The sequence below is a fragment of the Molossus molossus genome, unplaced genomic scaffold, assembly GCF_014108415.1.
Source record: "Molossus molossus isolate mMolMol1 unplaced genomic scaffold, mMolMol1.p scaffold_m16_p_4, whole genome shotgun sequence".
Classification (NCBI taxonomy): Eukaryota; Metazoa; Chordata; class Mammalia; order Chiroptera; family Molossidae; genus Molossus; species Molossus molossus.
In genome coordinates, this window is record NW_023425377.1 from 75260223 (window position 1) to 75284176 (window position 23954).

General features: G+C 39.4%; 1 protein-coding gene and 1 non-coding gene across 2 annotated transcripts; both read right to left on the minus strand.

Moving 5' to 3' along the window:
• Nucleotides 1-3967: 3967 nt before the first annotated feature.
• LOC118616691 lies at nt 3968-4094 on the minus strand. Its single transcript, XR_004956669.1, has one exon.
• Nucleotides 4095-6432: 2338 nt separating this feature from the next.
• On the minus strand, nt 6433-17696 carry ZNF317 (zinc finger protein 317). The gene is made up of 7 exons (XM_036239874.1): nt 17511-17696; nt 10674-10797; nt 9978-10117; nt 9383-9509; nt 8868-8963; nt 8295-8377; nt 6433-7811 (listed from the first exon to the last, which is right to left on the minus strand). The coding sequence occupies exons 2-7, from the start codon at nt 10702-10704 to the stop codon at nt 6492-6494; spliced, it is 1797 nt and encodes a 598-aa protein (XP_036095767.1). The 5' UTR covers nt 10705-10797; nt 17511-17696; the 3' UTR covers nt 6433-6491.
• Between the last annotated feature and the right edge of the window lie 6258 nt (nt 17697-23954).

A 23954-nucleotide genomic window follows, 5' to 3' on the forward strand; every position in this document is an offset into this window, starting at 1 on the left:
AATATAATGAACATAACAGTCTGAGGAATAGGGTAGCCCCAGAGACGTGGAAGTAGGGTACAGACTGACAACCCTCAGAAAAGGGAGGGGTGGAGGGAGGGAAGAGATAAACCACAGAACTCATACGGACAACAAAGCCAGGGACGGGATGGGGGGTATGAGGAGGGTGTCCATGGGGTAATAAACGAGAAACATCTATAACAAAAATAAAATAAAATAAAATAATCAAATTAAAAAAAATCAATGGAAAAAATAAATTAAAAAAAAAAAAAAAAGATAAGAGTCTAAAATGAGGAGGCAAGCATCAGAACCAGACTTGGGTATGGAAGGGAATTTGGAAACATCAGATGGGGAATTTAAAATAAGTATAGTCAATGCCCTGGCCAGTGTGACTCAGTTGGCTGAGCATCACCCCATGCATCAAAAGGTCAACGGTTAGCCCTGGCCGGTTTGGCTCAGCGGTTAGAGCGTCAGCCTGCAGTCCAGAGAGACCCGGGTTCGGTTCCTGCTAGGGGCACGTACCTCGGTTGCAGTTTGTCCCTGGTCCTGGTTGTGTCGTGCGGGTGGCAGCCACTTGATGTGTCCCTTTCACGTCGATGTCTCTCTCTCTCTCTCTTCCTCTCTCCCTCCCACTCTATTTGAATAAAAAATGGAAAAATGTCCTCGGGTGAGGATAAAAAAAAAAAAAAAGAAAATACACCATGACCAAGTGAAATTCATTCATAACGCAAGATTTTCTTGGATGTTGAGAAATTTATTAATATATACTATTATTAAAAAATCAGAAAAACTTTAACAAAATTCAACACCCATTCATGGTAAAACTTTCAAGAATATAAAATATCTTCTTAATATAATAAAGTAAATATTTACTGTAGTCTTTAAGACATTATCTTAATTAATGGAAAAACAAAAAGGGCCTTACCCCTGGAACAAGACAAGAATGCCTATTATCTCTGCCACTATTTATCACTGTACTAGAGGTATTAGCCAATGCAATCAGACAAGCAAAAACAATTAGAGGCATAAGAATTGGTAAACAAGTAAAACTATCTTAATTTGCAGATGACATGATATTATGTCTAGAAAACCCCAGAAAAAACAGTAATAAAACTTAAAAAAAAGTACACAATTCAGTCAAGTAGCAAGTTATAAAATTAAGATACAAAAACCAGTAGCTTTCATACAGAAACTATGAAGAAAAGTCATAATGGTAGAGAAAAATCTCATTTAAATAAAGAACTAAATACTTAGGAAAAAAATTGTTATAAGAAAAACTTTTATAAGGAAAATTTTAAAACATGCCTGACAAACACTAAAGTAGACTTGAACAAATGGAAAGACATCCCCTGTTCTTAGGTAAGACTTAACATTGCAGAGATGTTAGTTCTCCCCAAGTGAACTTGTAAGTTGAAAGTGATGCCAATTAAAATACCAACAACCTAATTTTATGAAGTTGGACAACAGGAAAGTGCACACAGAAAATAAATAAATAAAAGGCAAGAATACCTAGGGAAACACTGAAAAAGAAAAACCATGATGGGGAACCAAGGCATTAAAACTTATTATAAATCCTCTTATAATTTAAACATAGTGGCAAAAGAATAAAGTTCAGAATTAGTCCAAAGACATAAAACTCAGTATATGACAAAGGTGGTATCTCGAAACCTTGGGGTAAAGATGTACTTTCAAAATAAATGATCTGCGTCAATATGGAAAAAATAAAACTCCATCCTACTTCACACAATACATACACATGCACAAAAATCAATTCTAGGTGACTTGTAGATCTAAATATATACAGCCAAACAATAAGACTTATAGAAGAAGATGTAGAGCATCTTCTTGCCTTCAGGGCAGGCAAATATTTTACTCAGGAACAGAAGAGCACTGTCCATAACAATGACATCAAAATTAACTCATGTCATAAAAAAATATCAATTCAAACACTGAAGAGACAAGCCAGAGTAGGAGGAAGTATTTGCAAAACATCCAATCATAGGACTCACATCTGGAATACATAAATCAGTAAGAAATAGGCAGGAAACTTTAGTAGCTTATCCAACTTAATACCTTCTTGGAAAGCAAATTTATTGCATTACCACTTTGAAAAATTGGCATCATTTATGAAAAATGAACATATGCATCCCATATGACCCAGCAATTTCAGTACAGGGTATACACCCAAGAGAAATACATACACTTGTACACTATCAGAAATATTATGCTCATAGCAACATTATTCACAATAGCCCCAAACTGAAAATTCAAATATCTGCCCATCAACACAAACTGCTTAAAATAAATTGTGGAATATTCAAAATAAGGGAACACACAAAATAAAATGTACTAGCTAGAGATACTCAAAACAACATACATTGATTTTACAAAAATATTAGGAAAAATTAAGACACACAAAAGAACCCAAAATATACTGTGTGGTTCCATTTGTATAGGGGTAAGAAACAAAAAATCTAAGCCATGTTATCAGTCAGAATATTGGTCACCTATGGGGAGCAGAGAAGGGTTTGTCATTTGAGTGAGGCAAGAAGGAACATTGATTCTTATTCTTGCCTGATTACATGGATATGGTTCACATGATAATTTAGCTGTTGTATATGTATGAGTTAAGTACTTTTCTGCATTTCAGTAAAACCTGTTTTAAATGTTACCACATATACACAAAATATTAAACACTATAGAAATAACTTTGGCATTATGCCAAAAAACAAAAACAAAAACAAAAAAACCCAGAACATGCAGACCTTAGGACCCAGTAATTTCACATTCCTGGAATAATTCACCAATGCTCCAATGCTCCAGAAGACTTGTACAAAAATTCTTTAATGCCCAGCTGGTGTGGCTCACTGATTGAGCATTGACCCATGCACCAAGATCGCTTGTTCGAATCCTAGTCCGGGCACATGCCTACATTGTGGGCCCAATCCCCATTGGGGGCATGTAGGAGGCGGCCAATTGATGTTCTCTCTCATCAATGTTTCTATCTCTCTCTCCCTCTCCCTTTCTCTCTAAAATCAATAAAAATAAATGTTTAAAATTCTTTAAGCATCATTTTTCATAACTGAGAAAAATGGAAAGTTCATTAACTGTGTATCAGCAGTAGAACTGGTAAACAAGTTGTGGGATAATAATACAAAGAATCAATATCCAAAAGGGAAAATGAAAATATGGCTACAGTCATTAACGTGACTCTCAAACCACTGTCACCACTAATCTGACCACCATTATGTGTAACTTGATTCTGCAGTGGCCTAACAGGTTTCTGTTCATACCTAATCCCTTAATTTAGCCTACCAACTCAGAAGACACTGTGACTCTTTAGTTGTCACTCCTCTGTTCAAAGCCCTCCATATTGGGAACAGAAGGCAAAGTCCTTCCAGATAGCCCAGAGGATGTCCCCATGATCAGGACCCTGATCTAACTCTGATCTCATCTTCAACAACTCAAAAGCTTGATCCACTCCAGTCACACTGGACTTTTTGTCCCAAGCATAAAATGTTTTCATGGCCTTTGAACTGCTGCCGAGGGTGCTCTTCCCCACATTAAATTAAAGCCCACACTTAAAGTTCATTTACATCTCTGCACAAAAGGTTTTCCCTACCCATCCCATAGCTCCACTAAATCCCACTCCTTCTCATCACCATGCTCAATTTTTCCCCCATTGCACTGACCACCATCAGATACAACATATTTACTCATTCATCAGGTGCCACAACCCCAAGTAAAATGTAAACATGAAGGCAAATATCCTGATTCACTCTACACATGGGGCATAGAACAAAGCCTGACATAAAGGAAATAGACTCCAGAACCACACACTAGGGTTTAAATTCAAGCACTACTTGCTAACAGGCTGGCCTCAGACAAGTAACCTAAACTTTGTTGCTTCAGATTCTCCACATGCAAAAGAAACTGATGGCACCTGCTTCTCAACACTTTTGAAAAAACATGTCAGTAGTAGAACGATCCACCCTTTTTACTTTTGCAAAGGGTGAACAGAAAGCTATATTTCTCTAGTACATTTACAAGAGTTTTCTTCACTTTAAGAAGAAACTGAATAAAGTAGATGTCCACTCGACCCTTCGGTGAAAACTAATAGTTCTTCAATAAAAGAAGTCAGGAAAAGAAATGTTTATGTAAGTCAAAGATATGATATGCAATTTTAAAACTTGAAGAATTTAAAACTCCATATCCAACAATTAAACATTTCCCCCACACCTGTACCAGTTGTAACAAAAAATCACTAACGACCAGGTGAATGGGTTAGAGAGCATCCAGCCAGATGAGACAGAACCCTCCCCTCCACCAAAAAAACCAAACCAAATAAAAACACAAAAAAAGTAACTACTAAATAGAAGAAAAAGAAAAAAAAGAAATATCCAAAGCAGCTTAAACCAATAGAGTTTTATTTTTCATGTAATAGGAAATCTGGAAATAACAAATTCAGGGCTAGACTAGACACTCAAAGAAGCCACTAGGGAGGCCAGAATCATTTGTGAATTTTCTGCAGGATCCTCCTTAACTTGTGCCTTGTATCCACATGGTCACTAGATGGATTTTTAACACTAGGTACTGCATCTCCTTGCTAGGTGAAGTCAGTGGAAGAACAAAAACAAAACATGTGGAGAAGAATCCCGATAAGAATGGCCCTTTTTTCAAGACTTTTTGGAGCCCATACAGTAACATCTGCTTATTTGTTAATGGCCAGGCTGTGGAACATAGACTACTAGTTGTGAGAAACTTTATAAGAGATTTTAAAAGTAGTACACCTTACTAATCTGACAAAAATTGGGTTTTCTTTACATGGAAGATGAGATACCAGGGAAGCAACTAGAAGTATGTCCCACTGTTGGCTGGAACATTCCAAAAGACACATCTGATGAAAACATCATGGTCTGATCACAATGCATTTGATTTAGATACTCGTACCAAACAGACACTAAAAATATCCATGTTACACAGTATATAAGATTCTATAGTCTATTGGTCAAGTAAGTTATCCACAGGAAATGAACACATTATTAAGACTGAAATTATAATAAAAATACTACATACAAAGCTTCTGTGATCTGCTACAAGGGTAATTTAGAGCATAAACTTAAAAACAAAGGCTAAAATTAAAATTTATGAACAAGGGTGTTTTCATGATGAAAGACATCAAATACAATTTCACATTCACTAGAAAATTCCTTTGGGGTGTGAATGAATTCCCATAAGCACAAGTGATGGGGCTGTGGCTGAAATCATCTCCACATTGTGATTGTCTGCAGTGTGGGTTCTCATGTGTTTCCTGAAAGAATTACATTGATTATATTTTTGAAGTTTTAAATAGAAATTCTCCTATTATGAGTACTCAATTTTCATAAAAATTGAGGAGCTATTCTAGGACAAGATTTCTCAGCCTGGGCTATATTAATGTAAGTCTTTGTTCTGGGAGGCTCCTCTGCATTGTAGGCTATTTAGCAGCATCCTTGATGTCTTCCAACTACATGTTGGTAACACCTTCTCCAGTTTTAACCATCAAAGATGTCTCCAGAAATTAACAAATGTCTCCTGGGGAGCAAAACCACCAAATTAAGAATCACTCACTGCTCTGTAACAGGGGTTGGCAAATTTTTTCTGTGAAGGTCCAGAGAGCGAGTATTTTAGACTTTTTGGGCCACACAGTCTGTCACATATTTTTATTTCTTAAAAATGCAAATTGTTCTTGTCTTGAGAACTGTACAAAAACAGACAGCTGGCTGTACTTTGCTGACCCATTACTGACTTTCCCATGCTTCTCTTTTGTGTTATTCCTCTCATGAGGAATACAATGAGACCAAGAATGTCTGCCAGTTGTTGGATTTATAGATTCTCCCTAGTGTGCCTACTTGTGTGCCAGGTGGTGCTCTAGCCATTTCAACATTAAATACCAGGCTAGGATTTCTTTTCCTAAGTTGTCATGTTTGTTAAAAGCTAAATGTACAGTGATGGCTTCTCCATACCACAGACATACATTTTCTCCCCAGCATTAATTCTCAAAAATCTTCAAAGTGACGAGGTAAAAACTCAAGTCTTTCCAGTCATTACACAAACTATTTCTTCCAAGTTACATATATTTCTTTGTGCTTAGTGAGAGTACATAAAGGATTTCATGCCTTCCTGACACTTCTATAAGATTTCCTTCCAGTCTGAGCTGTTACTTTCTTCTTTAATCCTCACCCGAGGACGCTTTTGCATTTATCTTCAGACAGAGTGGGAGGGAGAGAGGAGGGGAAAGAAAAAAATATCAACCAGAGAGAGAGAAACATCAACGTGAGAGAGACACATCAACTAGCTGCCACCCACATGACCCCAACCGGGTGGAGGACAAACTGCAACCGAGGTACGCGCCCTAAGCAGGAACCGAACCAGGGACTCCCTGGTCTGCAGGCCAACGCTCTAACTGCTGAGCCAAACCAGCCAGGGCTCTCATGTTTTTTAAAGGTGTGTCACTGGAGCCTCTTCCAGACTGATGACACTAAAAGTTTCTCTCCTCGGTGAGTTTTAACATGACTCCGAAGAGATGAATGGTCACTGAAGGCTTTCCCACAAGCCAAGCATTCATAGGGCTTCTCCCCAGTATGTATTCTCCTGTGAACATTAAGGTTTGAGCCTATGCTGAAGGCTTTCCCACAGTGATCACATTCATAAGGCTTCTCCCCTGTGTGACTTCTCATGTGTGTCTTAAGAGTTGACTGGTTTCTGAAGGCTTTCCCACACTGCCTACATTCAACACGTTTCTTTACAAGATGAATGCTCATGTGCCTCCTCCGGGATAAATAATCACCAAAGACTTTCCCACAGGCAGCACACTCATAGCGTCTCTCTTGTGTATGTATTTTCCTGTGTGCAGTCAGGTTTGAGCTCGCACTAAAGGCTTTCCCACATAGATCGCACCCATATGGTTTCTCTCCAGTGTGAGAATTCATGTGTGTCTTAAGGATGGACTGGTTTCTGAATGCTTTCCCACACTGCCTACATTCAACAGGTTTCTTTACAATATGAATTCGCATGTGTTTTCTCCGTGATAAGAGATCACCAAACGATTTCCCACATTCTTTACATTCATATGTTTTCTCTACCATGTGGTTCTTCTTGTGCAAATTAAAGTTAGACTTCCATCGAAAGGCTTTTCCACACTGTGTGCATTCATAGGGTTTCTCTCCCGTGTGATTCCTGACATGCTCTTTGAGATGTGAGGGATGCTGGAAAGCTTTCCCACAGTCTTGACATTCATAGGGTCTCTCTCCAGTGTGTGTTCTTTTGTGTGCAATGAGGTGGCAGCTCCTGCCATATGCCTTCCCACATTCATCACACTTGTAAGGTCTCTCCCCAGTGTGAACTCTCATGTGTATCTTCAGGGAGGAGAGGGTTCGAAATGCATTTCCACACTGACTGCAGTCAAAGGGCTTCTCTGTGAGATGAGTTCTTGCATGACTCCTAAGGGCTGAGGGATCATTGAAAGCTTTCCCACAGACATTGCATTCATAGGGTTTCTCCCCAGTGTGTATTCTCCTGTGCCGTGTAAGGGAAGCACTTGTGGTAAAGGCTTTTTGGCACTGATGACATTCATGCATTTTTCTCCCATTGTAAATGATCACATGTTGGGTTAGATGTGGCCTATTCTTGAAAACTACCCCATAGTCCCGCTGGTGACAGGGCCTCTTGCCAGTGTGCCTTCCCATTTGCTGAGTAAGATGAGCACCCATGCTGAAGACTTCAAACAGTTGAGCATATTCAGTGGATTTTTCTCCAACATGGGTTTTTTCCTGTTGATTAAAAGATAAGTGCTGACTAAAGCATTTCCAAATATTCATTACATTCCTAAGAATTATCCCCATATAAACTGACATATATTGAAGCACATCATTATGACTAATGATGTCATAATTTACAGTGCAAAAGTATTGCTCGTGCCCGCTTTGGGCTCTATCAAAAGAAACAGGTGAATGCTATGTATGCCCTAAAGTTCCATGTAACTGTTACAAGCATTATGCAAAATCTACTTTGTTAACTGTTTAAATCTGAATTGAGCCCTAACACTCAATATCTGAGACACAGTTATAGAACTATTTACTCATCAGAACTCTAAGTGGAAAAGTTTTGGGTTAGTAATTAGTAACATTAGTGTCTCTGACACTGCTTCCTCTTGGGGAATGCCACCTGCCTAGTTCTGAGCTCCTTTTCCAACTTACGCTGCCCCAGTGGTCTCCTAATACAGAAGATCCAGAATCATCTCCAGGAAATCTTACCATTGTCAGACGACTGGATGTTTCCTTCCCAAAAATATCTTCCATGAGTATGGACCATTTGGTCTTAGATGGAATCTCCCAATCTGAAACAAATTGGAAAAAGATAAACTTGTTGGCAAAAGAAACGGTGGAATGCCAATAACAAAAATAGACAATTTTTCTTTTTCTTTTTTTTCAAATACTAACCCTAAAAAAGGTAAATTGAGGTAAGAAGGAAGAATGCATGAGTAAAAACGACTGAAAAATTTGGCTGAGTGGTACTTGGCAATGACAGGGGTAGACATTTATGTCAGCACACTAAGAAGGAATTCTTCAAAGACCAACATCAATAATGACAGGAGTATGATCAGTTAAGTTGAATTTGAAAGGGGAGAAGAAAGAGTCCATGTGGACATGTCAAATTTAAAGAGGAAAGGACAGTGAAACCAAAGAATTTGTGAGAGAATGGAAGAGCAGTAAAAAAAATAAGCATTTTCAAATTCCCCTGGGTGACATTTCCTAATGGATCTGCCTCCCCTCTAATCATGGGATACAGACAATACTCAGAAGCACTTGTGTTTGCCTGGTGCTTACCGGTACATGTGCCTTGGGGAAGTACCCCCTCCTCTGTTCTCAGCTCCTCTTCTTGTTCCAAGTGGGAGATGAGGCTGGGTTTCCTCACCTGACACCCTACTCACGGGGAAAGATACATGTTGAGGGAGGATCGTGCAGAGGACACGTGTTCTGAAGTCAGAGTTCTGAAGATGGACAAGACTGACTTAGGAGCAGCAAAATGATGGTGACAAATTTCTAAGGGACACAGTGAAAGGCTATCATAAAAAACAAATACCCACATGTTTTGCTCTTCAAAAGATTGCTTAACTCAGAAGTTAAGGATTTAATTCAGAAACCTATGCTCAAGTTCAGACACACTTGACAACCTCTAAGGTCAATGCAATAAACAGGCTTCAATATCCATGGGGAGACACCAGGAGGGCAGGCACCAGGTCACAACTGTGTTCCAAATCCCCACCCAGCTCCTAGTTCACAGCAAGTACTTAAATAAAAAAATATTTTATTCATAAATGAAAAAATAATGCCAGTCTTACCCACTGAGGCTAGGTTAGTATAGTTTTCCAGCATCACATCTTTGTACAGTTTTCTCTGAGAAGAATCCAGCAAGGGCCACTCCTTCTCAGTAAAGTCCACTGCAACATCCTGGAAAGTCACTGAGTCCTGAAACACCACACACATGTGGGGTTGGTGAGAAACCAACCTGTGCTCAAAGATGGCAGAGGCTGAAGACGACATGAGAGTCGAATCACAGGATTTACACTATGGAGTTCTAATGTCTCAACATTTACTCCAGCAACCAGTCAGCAGTTGTCTTCTCTTCCCTATGAGGTGATCTCATCCCGTCTCACTGCTTCAAATGCAACTCTAATACGGGACCAAAATCTCTCTCCACTTTTAGCCTGATCCGAGCACCCTGAATCATATTATGAGGGAAACATTTGGTATGTAATCAATTTTCCCTAACAACCCTGATACCAGGACAGCCTCGCAATATTCTCTGGCTTTTTCTTAATCCCTGACCAGGCATCAATTAGCCAGAATGAAGGTCTAAGAGAATTTTACCATGTGATATTGGGGGTGTTCTAGGAAGTACTTCTCCCACCCTGAAGGGCCAAAATTTTGGTGTACCTGGGAACCAACATTAGTTGGCATATGAGGCTCCAAACCATTATACGCAAACAGGTCCACATCCTGATGACAAGAATGGTCTTTTGAAGCAAGAGGAATTTCTGACTCCTGGATGTGGAGACGGTCCTCGGTGGATATAGCTAGAGAAGACAGGATCCATGAGAATTAAAACTTGACTGACATGCACAGACCACTAAACTACATGTGCGCAGTACACATCTCCAAACAACACACACACACACACACACACACACACACACACACACACATGGTTTGGTAAGAATCCACAGCAGCCCTGCTTTTCTAAAGGACAAGAAAAAGGAAGGTGGACCAATATACCCATAATGAAACTGACATGTTTTCAATTTGTGAAGAAATTAAAACTCTAAGAGGTAGAGCTTTTACTTTGCTATTTATCAAAAAAATAACAAATGGGATACTTCAGGGTTACCCATACTTGTGTTCTTCCTTTTATACCAACTATACACACTCTGTCCCTCACCCAAACTCACAAAGACCCTGCCTGAATCAGACACAGCCACCTGGGGGGCCTCCCAGGACTTTGCTCCCACTGCTTTCCAGTTCATTCATCCTCCTCTAGTAGCCCTCTCTGTCCTTGCGCACCCCTGACCTTGGTAATTTGCAGTGGCCACTTAAGCTTGCTTTCTGAGGGCATTCTTCACCCCAAGAACTTACCACATGTGGAGGAGAGATCAACAGCTGCCATCCTGTGAGAATGATAATAAATTTGCCTGAACAACAGGGCACTGGCATCAGAAAGCTACTCTCTTGCTCTCCTGGGACTCTTTCGAGCAGGCATCTGTAGTAAATGAGAAAAAGATTACTAGAAGACAAGACTTTCTATCTCTCCTGCTCACAGGGCAATTCTGACTTTTGCTCTCCAGTATTTTCTCTTTTGAGCATTAAGTTCTGCCTGATCCCAAGCCTTTACCTTACTTGGGCAAAACCTCCAGACAATGTGGTGGAGAACCCTGATTCAGAGTCATTCCCCAAGTAATGTGTCATCAAGTACTACTCTGTTAAATCTCACTCATTAAACACTTGGGCCCCAGACTTCTTTTCTTTAACTTTAATACTTGCCATGGTTTAGAATTGTTCTAGTATCCATGAGGATGGTCCATCTAGCATTACACGTTCCAAACTCCAACACTATTTGGCCCCAAACTCCACACCAACATACACAACTGTGGGCCAATGCACAGTCCTTGTCTTTTCTAGTTACCAACTTTACCTTATACACAATGATTTAGAAATCTGGTCTCTGGACAAAACTTCTACAACATTTCTCTTGCATAAACTCTTTCACTTTAGAGAGGATTCCAGGCCACTCATGCTTCTATCATCTTGCTCCCTAACAGTAAATTCCTCTTGTCACTGCTCCACCTATCAAGCCAAGATTCATCATAATCAATCACTTCTACAATTTATTTGTCCAAATTCCTCTGTTCATTATAAGCGCAAATGAGCAAAAGCCTAGCCCTGGAAGATTCCAACCATCTGCCTCCTCCCTGAAGATAGTTGGGAAGACCAGTATGCACAAACCAGTTACCTTCAAAACTCAAAACTGCTAACCCCAAAGAAGTATCTACACTAAAGAAGAGCATACTAGGCAATCCAATCTTCCAATCTCCCAATAACCAGATCAAAATTTCAACACTTTTTCTGACTAAGAAACTGTCTTACCATTACCTTTACAGCAAATCTCATATTCCCTTCATAGTAAGCACAACCAGAAAAATGTTATCTCAAAAGAACTGGAAAGTGAACCAAAAAACAATTTCATATATGATAGCAAAAATATATAAAATATCTAGGAATAAATCAAAAGCTGTATAAGACTTTTACAATAAAAATTAAAACAATGCTGAAAGAAGTTAGAGACCTAAGTAAGTGGAGAGCAATATCATTTTCATGGACTACAAGAGTCATTATTAAAGTATTCATGCTGTCCAAATTCATTTGCAGATACAATACATTCCCTAGCAAAATCCCAGCATGCTTTTTTCTATAAATTGACAAGCCAAATCTAAAATGTGTATCAAGATGCAAAGAATCTAGAAGGACCAGAACAATGGTAAAATCAAACTTGGATGATTCATACTACAAACTTCAATACAGTAATTAAGAGTTACTGGAATAGATCAGCCGTTCTCAACCTGTGCGTCGAGACACCTTTGGGTGTCGAATGTCTTTCACAGCAGTCTCCTAAGTCCATCGGAAAACACATATTTCTGATGGCGATTCACAACAGTAGCAAAATTACAGTTATGAAGTAGCAACAAAAATAATTTATGGTTGGAGATCACCACAACATGAAGAACTGTATTAAAAGGTTGCGGCATTATGAAGGTTGAAAACCACTGGTATAGACGAATAGGTCTATGGGACAGCAGAGAGTTAGAAACAGAAGTACAAGTGTGGAGTCAAATAATTTTCAATAAGGGGACACAGCAATTCCACAGGCAAAGCAGTGTTTTTAAAAAATTTATTTTAAAATTATAGTTGGCACGCAATACATTAGTTTCAGGGGTACAACACTGTGATCAGACATTTATATAACTTATGAAGTGATCACCATTATAAGTCGAGTACCCATCTGACACCAAACATAGTTATCACAATATTATTGACTTTACAAAACAAAAAGAGATAGCAGTCCTTTTAAAAATTAATGGTATTAAAAAACTCAATGGGAAAAAAAAAACTTTGACTTCTATTATCATTGCATACACAAAAATTTGAATTTAAATATCTGTTTCAGCCCTGGCTGATTTGGCTCAGTGGTTAGAGTGTCCGCCTGTGGTCCAGAGAGACCCGGGTTCAGTTCCCGCTAAGGGCAAGTACCTCGGTTGCGGTTTGTCCCCAGCCCTGGTTGGTTGTTCGGGTGGCAGCCACTTGATGTGTCCCTTTCACGTCAATGTTTATCTCTCTCTCAATCTCCTTCTCTCTTTAAAATCAATAAAGGAAAAAAAAAAAGTGTTGTCTTAATCTGTTTAGATCTTTAAAAAAATCTGTTTGAGATTAATTGTACACCAGAAAGTAAAATCCAGAGACTATTTTAATGACCCTGAGTTATAGAACAATATTTTAAACTAGACACACATAAAACTAAACCAAAAGAAATCAACGAGTTGAACTTCACCACAATTAAACATTTTAAATCATCAAATAACATCATTAAGAAAAATAGGCTGGCATAAAAACAGACACATAGAACAATGAAACAGAAATGAGAGCTCAGAAATAAATCCACACATATGTGCTCAACTAACTTACAACAAAGGAGCCAAGAATATACTATGGGTAAAGGACAGTCACTAAATGGTACTGGGTAAACTGGGCAGCCACATGCAAAAGAACGAAACTGGACCACTATCTTATACTACACAAAAATTAACTCAAAATAGACTAAACATCTGAATGTAAGACCTGAAACCATGAAAGTCCCAGAAGAAAACAGGCAGTAAAGTAAGGTCCTTGACAAAAGTCTTGGCGATGATTTTTTTGGATTTAGAAAACAAAAGCAACTATGAACAAGTGGGACTATTATCAAACTAAAAACTTTGCCCTGGCCAGATGGTTTAGTTGGCTGGAGTGTAGTCCCATATACCAAAAGGCTGTGGATTCGATTCCCAGTCAGGGTGCCTATGGGAGGCAACTGATCAATGTTTCTCTCTCACATGGATGTTTCTCTCTCTCTCATTTCCTCTCTAAAAACATATCATCATGAGAGGATTTTTTTAAAAAACCCAAACTAAAAAGCTTCTACATAGCAAGAGAAACCATCAAGAAAATGAAAAGGCAACCTACTGAATGGGAGAAAAAATGTGCAAGTCATATATCTGACAAGGGGTTAATATCCAAAACATGTAAAGAACTCATACAATTCAATAGCAAAAAAACAAACAATCCAAATAAAAACTAGGCAGAGGACCTTTCAGACATTTTCCCAACGACATACAAATGGCCAGAAGGCACATGAAAAGATACTCAATATCATTATTTATCAGGAAAATGCTAATCAAAACCATGACATATCACCTTACACCTATTAGAATGGCTATTATAAGACAAGAGATAACAAGTGTTGCCCAGGATATGGGGAAAAGGGACCCTTGAGTACTGTTGGTAAAAATGTAAATTAGTATAGCCATTGCAGAGAGCAGTATGGAGTTTCCTCAAAAATTAAAAATAGAACTACCATGAGATCCAGAAATTGCACTTCTGGGTATTTATCTGAAAATGAAAACATTAATTTAAAAAGCTATTTCTACCTCCATGTTCACAGCATTATTTACAATAGCCATGGCATGGAAACAACCTGAATATCCATTTATATCAGATATTAAAAAATCTTGCCTTTTGTGACATCCATGGACCTTGAGGGCATTATGCTAAGTGAAATAAGTCAGACAGAAAACGTTCTCATAAAAAAGAGCAAAGCAAGTCCAACCGGTGTGGCTCAGTGGTTGAGCATCAACCCTGCACCAAGAGATTGCAGGTTTGATTGCTGGTCAGGACACATGCCCAGTGGGGGACATGCAGGAGGCGGCCAGTCGATGTCCTCTCTCATAAATGTTTCTAGTTCTCTCTCCTTCTCCCTTCCTCTCTCTCTAAAATCAATAAAGGAAAAAAAAACACAAAAAAACAAAAACCAAGGTCACAGATATCAAAAACAGACTGGTGGTTGCCTGAGGCAGTGGTGGGTGAAACTGGTAAAGGAAGTCAAAAAGTATGTTTCTAGTTATGAAATAAGTCATAGGGGTGTAAGGTATAGTACAGTGACTATAGTTAATTATACTGTGTGGCATTCTTGGAAATAGATAGGAAAAAACTTTTGTAACTGTGTGTGGTGATGGGTTAACTGCACTTATCGTGGTGATCATTTTTCAATAATATATAAAAATATTGAATAATTTTGTTGGATAATTGAAACTGATATAATGTTATGTCAGTTATACCTCAATTAAAAAAATAGGTAAGACTGGGATAAAAATATTTGTAGTATATATATCTGACAAAAAATTCATATTCAGATTAAAGCACTCCTACAAAACAATACAAAAGTACCAAAAAAGACTAGAATTAAGACATCTGACAAACAATGACAAATATAAGCATGGCAAAAGGTACTCAACATCATTAGTTATCAGATAAGTGCAAATTAAACCTAATGATATAACTTTTCAATACATTAGAGAGACCAAGATAAAAAAGATCAGCATTAAATGTTCACAATATTGGCATACTCTCAACTCTCATGTACTACTGATGGTGGAAATGTGAAATGGTTCAAACATTTTGGAAAATAATTTGCCAGTTTATTAAATAGTACACCTATCAACTGATGAAGCAATTCCACATCTGGATATTTACCCAAGAGATATAACAACCTGATTCATAATAGTTTAAAAGTGTAAGCAATCTGAATGTCCATCAACGATGGATAAACAAACTGTGATACGTACAATGAAATACTACTCAGCAATACAAAGAAACTACTGAGACACACAACATGGCTGAATCTCTGTATGCTGACCAACAGAAGGGAGACACAAGAAAGTCCCTGATTCCAATTACATGATGTCCACAAATAGGCAAAACTTATTTAAGTCAACAGTAAAAAAAGTGGTTGCCTTGATGGTGGTGAAGCATGAGACAGAGGCAACAGATGGATGGATGCTTCTCTCTTACATTGATGTTTCTCTCTATCCTTTACCCTTCCTCTCTCTTAATAAAAGTAGGAAATAACCAATGAATGCATAAATAAGTGGAACAACAAATCAATCTCTCTCCCCCCTTCCTCTCTCTAAAATCAATAATAAAAAATTTAAAAAGCCTCCAGCAAGCATTAAAGTTAATTCCCCTTAAAGTCAAAAAAGAAAATAGGACTGCCTCCTATCCAAATTCCATTCAGTGCTATCAGAAGTACCAAGCTATTCCAGCAAAGAAAGTAAATCATGTACTAAGCAAAAAATATTTATAAACATTTATTCATTTATAGACAAAATTGTCTATGAAAAATATCTAAAACACTACATAAAAATTACGAGAATTATATACTTTAGTAACCTTGCAGAACTGAAGTTCAATATACAAAGCTATTGGGAAAAAATGTAATTTCAAAGCGCATGGGTGTTCCCAGGAATGAATCTAACCACAAAATCCAACAACTCTCAAATCCTTTTTGTTGGTACTCATAAAACCTTACTGAAAGGCATTATAGAATATGTAAATCAATATAAATCTAATTATAAGATTAAATGGCATAATAATGACAATATTCTAAAAATTAATATTCAACACAACCTGAAAAACAAAACTGCAGTAGGTAGAACTCTGTAAACTGACTCCAAAATTTAGTAAGGCTAGAACGTTATCATAAGCCAAAATTATGGGTTCCATCACCAGTCAGGGAACATACAAGAAACCACCAATGAATGCATAAATAAGTGGAACAACAAATCTCTCTCTCTTCCTCTCCAAAAATCAATAAAGAAAAATTTTTTTTGAAGACATAAAATTTAAGACACGAGGTACCTGAAAAATGGGTACGTGTACAAACTTCATCTACAAGATACTTAGAAATCTCTAAATTAGAATGTGCAATTGCATCAATATGAAAAAAAGGATGTGTCCAAAAATACTTTAGAGTGTAAGTCCATTCACAAATAATTACTAAAATTAGGAAATACATTTTTGGGAAAAACAAGGAAACAGTAAAATCCATAAAGAAAATTTTGGAAGAAGAGGAGTATGCAGTTTAGGAGCACACAGGTTTCTGCTGTTTCATAATCTTTTCTTGGTTTGATATGTGGATTTGCTTTATTGTTGGCCTTTTGTGTGTTACATGTTTGCATACCTCCTTTTTTTTTTTTGCACATACGTCCTATAGGAGGATAAATAAAAACCAAATAAGATGATAAAAAGCATTGCAAAATGTTAGTGATCACAATAACTATTAATGGACTAACTCTCAAGTTAAATAACAATGTTGAACTAAATTTTTAAATCTAGACTATTTACATAAGAGTCAACTAAAGTTAATAAAATAAAAATGGACAAGAGCACCAAGTTTGAGTATTACAGGCATTCAAGGCCAATGCTGTCCAAAAGAAAACCAGTGCGCCTGTATTGACATTAAACAAAACGGATTACAAAGGAAATTGACCACGAAAAGCAAAAAGAAGGTAATTTATCTTCACTGCTCCATCCCCAAAATGTTCCCAACGCTCTCGGCCGGGCTTTTCCGGCTCCACTCAAAGGTGTCAGAGTGAGTGTGAGTGTTTATTGGACCACCAGTCCCTAAATATGGTCCTAAATTTCACTGCTCGCGTTTCATACCCTGATCACTGGGTCTAAAGCACACTCCTTGCCTGGGTGCCTAGCTTCCCAGTCCCAGGTGCCCGGTCCTGGTCCCCCCCCCCCCCCCCAACTCCTCCTTGCCTCTGGGCCTCTCACGTCCTCAGGAAGGCCGAGAGTAAAGGGTTAAATGAGGAAAGCAAGGCTTACGCAACAGAGGGTAAAATCAAAATCGGGGTGGAGCGGAGGTCACGAGAGCGGCCGTCGAAGCGTCCAGAAGTTCAAACGGAAGGTGCAGTCTACCGCAGGGAGGCGGAGGGTCTACCGCAGTTTCATCCAACTGCTGGGATGAAACTGCAGGGTAGCTCTCCACAGCCCATGTGTTTAGCGGCAATAGCTTCCCAAGAATAATGGCTTCCGCTTCACTTCCGCCTTCTAAATCTCTCGGGACTTAATTGGAGGCTCTAACCCGGAAACAGATGGCGCAGAGGATTCTGGGAAACGTAGTTCTTGAGTTTAGGCGGTCATGAAGAGGATGCCCAGATGGGTTTTGATAGTTGAGTACACATCCCCAATGTATAATTGTTTCAGTGCCTTGGGACTCAGTTTCCAGGCTTCTTATAATCATTGTCTCTGTAATCTGCAATGAATCTCACCTCTTTAAGTACTGTTTATACCCTCAAGACTCAAATGTCCACCTGCAGCCCCACACCTTTAACCTGAATTCCAGACAGAATGAGACATTCTTCACTTGGATATTTTATAGACATTTTGATGACACACATTAAACTCCAGACTCCACCTTCTCAATCTCATATAATAGGAACTTTACCTTTCCATTTGTAAACTTTGGGAGCACCACTGATCCTTTTGTTGGTCCCATTGATCCATCAGAGAATGTTTACTTCCACCCGACTGGTAACCCAGAAGCTGATCACTTTGCCAGAAATATTTCCTATGCACTTGTGTCAACGCAAGAGAGGTCATGGCTGTTAGATAGCCGAGGGAGGAATACTGGAGGCCAAAGTGATACAGCAACAGAATTTTATTCAGAGCATCTGCAAAGCAGAGTGCAAAATGGCATCAGCCCCGAAATGGCAGGGGCCTGCTATTTATATGGAGTTTTTTTTGGCGGGCTCTTTAAGCAGGCTTCTCTGGGCAGATACAGGAACAAGGACCCTGCAAACGCAGTATCAGTTGCTCAACCGTGACTGAAAAGGGTCTGGTTCCCATACTAGTGGGGGATGTGTGATGAGGTAACATGAACACAATGAAAGGCCATATCTACAGAGGCAATCCTATAGTGTGGTGCTCTTTGGCCTAACAAAGGTCAGACTCAGAAAAGTCGGGGTTAGCGTTTTGTGGTCCTCATTTATAACACCTGAGCTAGAAATTTAGGAGGCACAGCTTCCAGGTAAGGGTGTTTATCTGGGTGGCGTTATGGAGCACAAAGAGAAGTCCAACACAAGTTCTAACCCTAGATCCACCAAGACAGACATCTTGAGTAAATTTTGCACAGCCTCTTTCTCCTTTTGTATAAAAGGGCCACATCCTAAAGTTGTTGCAAGATTCAAATGAGGAACTCAAGTAACTCTGATTACTGCTCCTCAGGGACAAGGAGTTGGCAGAACAAGCTATCAATGTAGGAAACATTCAAACATGTGAAGAATTTTTGTGAGTTTATTGGAGCCAAACTATCGTCAATTGTCAGGAAGCAAAATCTCAATGGATTGAGATAATGCTCTGGAGAATGGCAGTTTTGCACCTTATTTTATACATTACAATAAAAAAAGGAGCCTGAAATCCTACTCTTAACTTTGAAGGGTTAAGCATGTAATATTTTTTCCCTTTCATCATTCCATCAGTTAATCCTTCTTATGATGAGCTCACTGGCATTCAGCATTGAAAAGACAAGCTCTGATCTGACCCACCATTGTTTACTAATTTTAACTACCTGATTTCCCCAGGTCCTGCCTGAATCTTGATGAATCTTTTTCCTTTCTTCCTCCTCTGTCCCAGCTCCAGACCTTGAAGATATAATCCCTTACCTCTTTTGGAGTTTCCAGGCCTAACACTGTGGCACCTCCTGCCCCAGGTCTTTCCACCTTTGCTTACCTCTCAATTGTGTTTTGTGGAAGAAAAGGTATCACATACTAAACCTGACCAGCTCAGAGGAGGCCTGTGTGGCATCCTTACAAACTCATAGACCTAAAATAACCACAAAGGATGGACTGAAATGAAAACATTTTAACTAAAAGCAATTTGTGGTGGCTAGTCATGTCCTAGGTCAGCATCTTCCCCCACAAAGGTCAATCTTTACCTTAACCTAGCCTGTCTATTGTCTTTTTGCATCTACAATAAAATATCTTTGGAATATCAAAGTAATTTTTCTGGACTCCTCAAAGCACAGACAGGCTTCTGCGGACCACAAATCCCCTCACAGAGAAACATTGACGTGAAAGGGACACAGCAAGTCGCTGCCACCAGCACGACCCAACCAGGGCCGGGGACAAACTGCAAACGAGGTACATGCCTTTAGCGGGAACCAAACCCGGATCTCTCTGGACTTCAGGCCAATGCTGTAACCACTGACCACACAGACCAGGGCCCCTCATTGTTTTTAATTGTTGACTGTTAACTCTCCTATACCCACCTGGGTAAAAGAAATACGTGTCTATCATTTTACTTGTTATCCAATCAGAGGGTACCCCCCCACACTTTGCTTTTCCCTGCCTCCCTAATCTACATAGAAAAATCATCCCAGAATAATGACAGAACTAAAAATAAAAATTAGAGACACAAACTTGGCTTCATGGTTTTGGAGTAGGCAGAGATTTCTTAAACAGGAGGTAAACAGGAAGCAAGATTGATAAACTGGAATACATTAAAATTAAAAACTGCTCATTAAAAGACATCATTGATAGTGAGTGAAAAAGCAACTATGAAGCTGAAAAAAAAACCGCATTATCTAAAAACTAATTTATATTCAGAGTATGTAAGGAACTTTTATAAATCAATAAGAAAAAGAACTCAGTTTAAAAAAAAAATTTGGATACATCACAAAACCTGATATCCAAATGGCCAATAAACATATGAAAAGGTTCTCAACTTCAAATGGGGAAATGCAAATTAAGTGCTCATTTAAACCACAATGAGAGACCACTATTTACCCAAAAGAATGGCTGCAATGAAAAAGACTAAGAATGTCAAGTGTTAGTGAGGATATGGAGGAGGCAGAACTCACAGATTGCTGGTAATTTGTTAGAATTGAAAAAAATGACAGAATCTACTACCACTGCCCATATGTATATCCTGGGTAGTAACTATAGAGGCATGTGACTCTAAAAATAAAATGTCAAAGTGAGAGGCAACAAGTGTTTATTTGAGATCACAGAATTGCAAATTCCAGGGCCCAGATTCAAGCAGAAATCTAAATGGTGTCCAGATTTCAGGGTGAATGCAAGGGGATTTTATGAAGAAAGGAACAAAATATTTCCACTGGTGCTAGCAAGCTAAGTTACTCTTCAGCTATACGTGGCTGGTTACTGATTCTAAAGAATGTCTGTACTCATCATTCCTTGTGGTCAAGATGTCTGTTCTTCTGTTAGAATCAGAAACAGTTGTTTGGAAGACAATGTTTCTATGGTCTGGTTCAAAAGTTATTTTGCCCAGCCCTGGTTGGTGTAGCTTAGTGGGTTGGGTGTCATCTGATGTACCAGGAGGTTGCCAATTTAATTACCAGTTAAAGGCACATGCTGGGGTTTCAGGGCTTGATCCTCTGTAGGGGGCATGCAGGAGACAACCCATTTACATTGTGCTCTCACTTCTCTCTCCCCCTCCCTTCCTTATTCTCTAAAAATCAATAAACTATTCTTTTTAAAAAAGTTATTTTGCCCAGTTCCAGGAATAAGACATACAGGGCAGTTTCTCTGGAATGGCTGCTCAGGCTCCACTTTAAAATGGCTCCATTTGTATCACCTTTTCACAGGCCTGTGCCCTTTTTATGATTTGTGCATAAGTGTTTTCACTTTAAAAATATGTGTTGGCCCTGGCTGGTTTGGCTCAGCAGTTAAGAGCATCGGCCTGTGGTCTGGAGAGTCCTGGGTTCAGTTCCCGCTAAGGGCATGTACCGCAGTTGCAGTTTGTTCCCGTCCCTGGTTGGGTGGTGTGGGTGGCAACCACTCAATGTGTCCCTTTCATGTCGATGTTTCTCTCTCTCTCTCCCCTCCTACTCCATCTGAACAAAATATTGAAAAGTGTCCTCAGGTGAGGATAAAAAAAAAAAATTATGTTGACTTTCTGTATGTTTGTAATAATTAAACCAATATTTTTTTATTTTTAAATTACAGTTGAATGTAATATTATTTTACATTAGTATCAGGTATACAGCATAGTGGTTATGTTGACTGTGGCAGAAATGGCAGGCACCAAGTTAGACAGGAGGGGTCTGACTGGGCCTTGGATCAGCAAGCTCAGTACTTGAGTTCTGGCTAGGAAAGAATTCAGAACCAAGACTTGAACTATAAGAGAACATTTATTTGGTAAATTACACAAGTGGAAGAAGTGAGTGATAGAATAAATGGGTTGCAGAGGCAAAAGAATGGCCCTTGGACCTTGGAAATGAGGAAGGGAAAGGTTGGGCGCCTGGGGGAAAGGGCAGGGAGGGACGGGGAAGGAGGAGGGGAGAAACATGGCTGTGCTCCTGGAAGGGAGAACAAGATCACTCAGCGTCTTGTCCTAAGTGTTTTAAGGGTAGAGATTTTAGGGGAGGTCCCAGGGGAAGGTCTCAATAGAATATTTCCAGGTGTGTCCTTTCAGGGTCAGGGTCTCCACTCATCAACAAAAGACAAGTGCAAATATCTTCACAGCAATGCTATTATTAATAGCCAAAATTTGGAAACTATTCAAGTGCCCATTGACAAAAGAATGGATAAATAAATTGTAGCATGTTCACACACTGAGAATGAACAAAGTGGCACTATATGTAAACTCTGCTGAATATTACAAACAAAATGAGTTGAGTACAAAACCCAGACACAAGCCCAGCTGGTGTGGCTCGGTGGTTGAGCATCAACCCCTGCACCAAGAGGTTGCCAGTTTGATTCCCGGTCAGGGCACATGCCCAGGTTGTGGGCCAAATCCCCAATGGAGGGCATGCTGGAGGTGGCCGATCGATGTTCTCTGTAATCGATGTCTCTCTCTCTCCCTCTCCCTTCCTCTCTCTCTAAAAATCAATAAAGGAAAAAAAAAAAGACACAGTATATGATTTCATTGATACACAAAGTACAAAACAGGCCAAATAATCTGTACCATTTGAATAGCAGGATTGTCATTACCCAGTGTGCTGACATGTTCATAACCCCATAATTGATGATTGGTAAATTATTGTGCTGACTTGTTTATAGCTCCATAACTGATGATTAGGAAAGTCACTGTGTGCTCTCTAGCTGAACCTGTTTTGTAAAGAAGACATTGTTGGGAGCCAGCTACATGTCTGACAGAGTCCACAAAGCCTGGAGGTCTTGAGTTAGAGACTCAACCTCCCCAACAATCTCCAGGAATTAGGCTTGCATTGTGTTTGTGCAGCTTGGGGCTAAGTGTGACCCAATGTACCCTAAAATGCCTGGGTTTTTCTGTTATCTGCAAGGCAAACTGATTCTATACAATATTGTTGTAGCCCTGGGCATTATATCAAGAAGATCCCATTTTCTTACATCATTAAACTTTTGCTATAAGGTATAAAAGGCATGCAATAAAGCATATCGGGGCTGATCTGCTAGAACTTGGGATCAGTTGCTGGCTGGCTTTGCTTTCTATTTGGCTTTAATTTGGCTCTGGTGGTCTCTCGGTTCTCTCGTGCCACAACACCAGGGGGGCAGGAAGATGTTTATTGCAAGGGAAACTAAGAGGGCTTCTTGGGTGCTGATAGAGTTCCACTTCTTGATCTGGATGGGGGCTGATAACATAAACGTGAGTGGTTTGTAAAAACTCATCAGCTTATATGTGTCCTCTTCTGCATGTATAGTATAGTTCAATAAGACAATGAATTCTACCCCCACCCCCTAAGCTCTACAGTTCTCTTATCTCAGAAAATGGCAACTCTTATCAGTTCAAATTAAAAAGGAGTCATTCTTGGTGCAATCTCCCTCCCTAGAGCATGCCATGTCTTTCTTCCGTCTCAGGCATCTATCTCCTAAATTCTAAGGTCCCCAGGAGACTTGCAACAAGGAGAGCAATGTGCAGTGGCAGCCTGTCCTGGGCTAACCCCCTGAACTTGTCTCCAAGGTCCCCTTTCTCTGACTTTCCAGTGAGCCAAAGCAGCCCCACCTAGGCTCATTTCTTTCCTACAACATTTCTAAAGAGCCAAAGCAACCCTGCCGAGGCTCTCTCCAATGGCTTCTCACTGATGTTGGGTATTTTCCATTTGTTACTGGCCCATACTCTACCCTGCCTGTTGCCCAGCCGAGGAAGGCTAATCTTATAGTCAAATCAAGATATTTCTCTGCGCTCTGACTTCCCATTGGGTTGTGCCAGTGGGGGAGGACTAGCAAGAGATCAGAAGGAAAAAGAATAAAATTTGGGTATTTATTCCCTTGTATTCCTCCCTGCAGGTCACGGAGGGCTGGCTGCATCCCTCAGACCAAGGTCTCTGTT

Excerpts from the sequence above, each read along its gene's own strand:
- ZNF317 (XM_036239874.1), bottom strand. The coding sequence starts at position 10,704 with ATGGCAGCTGTTGATCTCTCCTCCACATGTG. Across the intron at positions 10,118-10,673 it reads TGATCTCTCCTCCACATGTG|CTATATCCACCGAGGACCGT; the intron begins GTAAGTTCTTGG and ends TGTCTTCTCTAG. Across the intron at positions 8,964-9,382 it reads TACTAACCTAGCCTCAGTGG|GGTGTCAGGTGAGGAAACCC; the intron begins GTAAGACTGGCA and ends CCCCGTGAGTAG.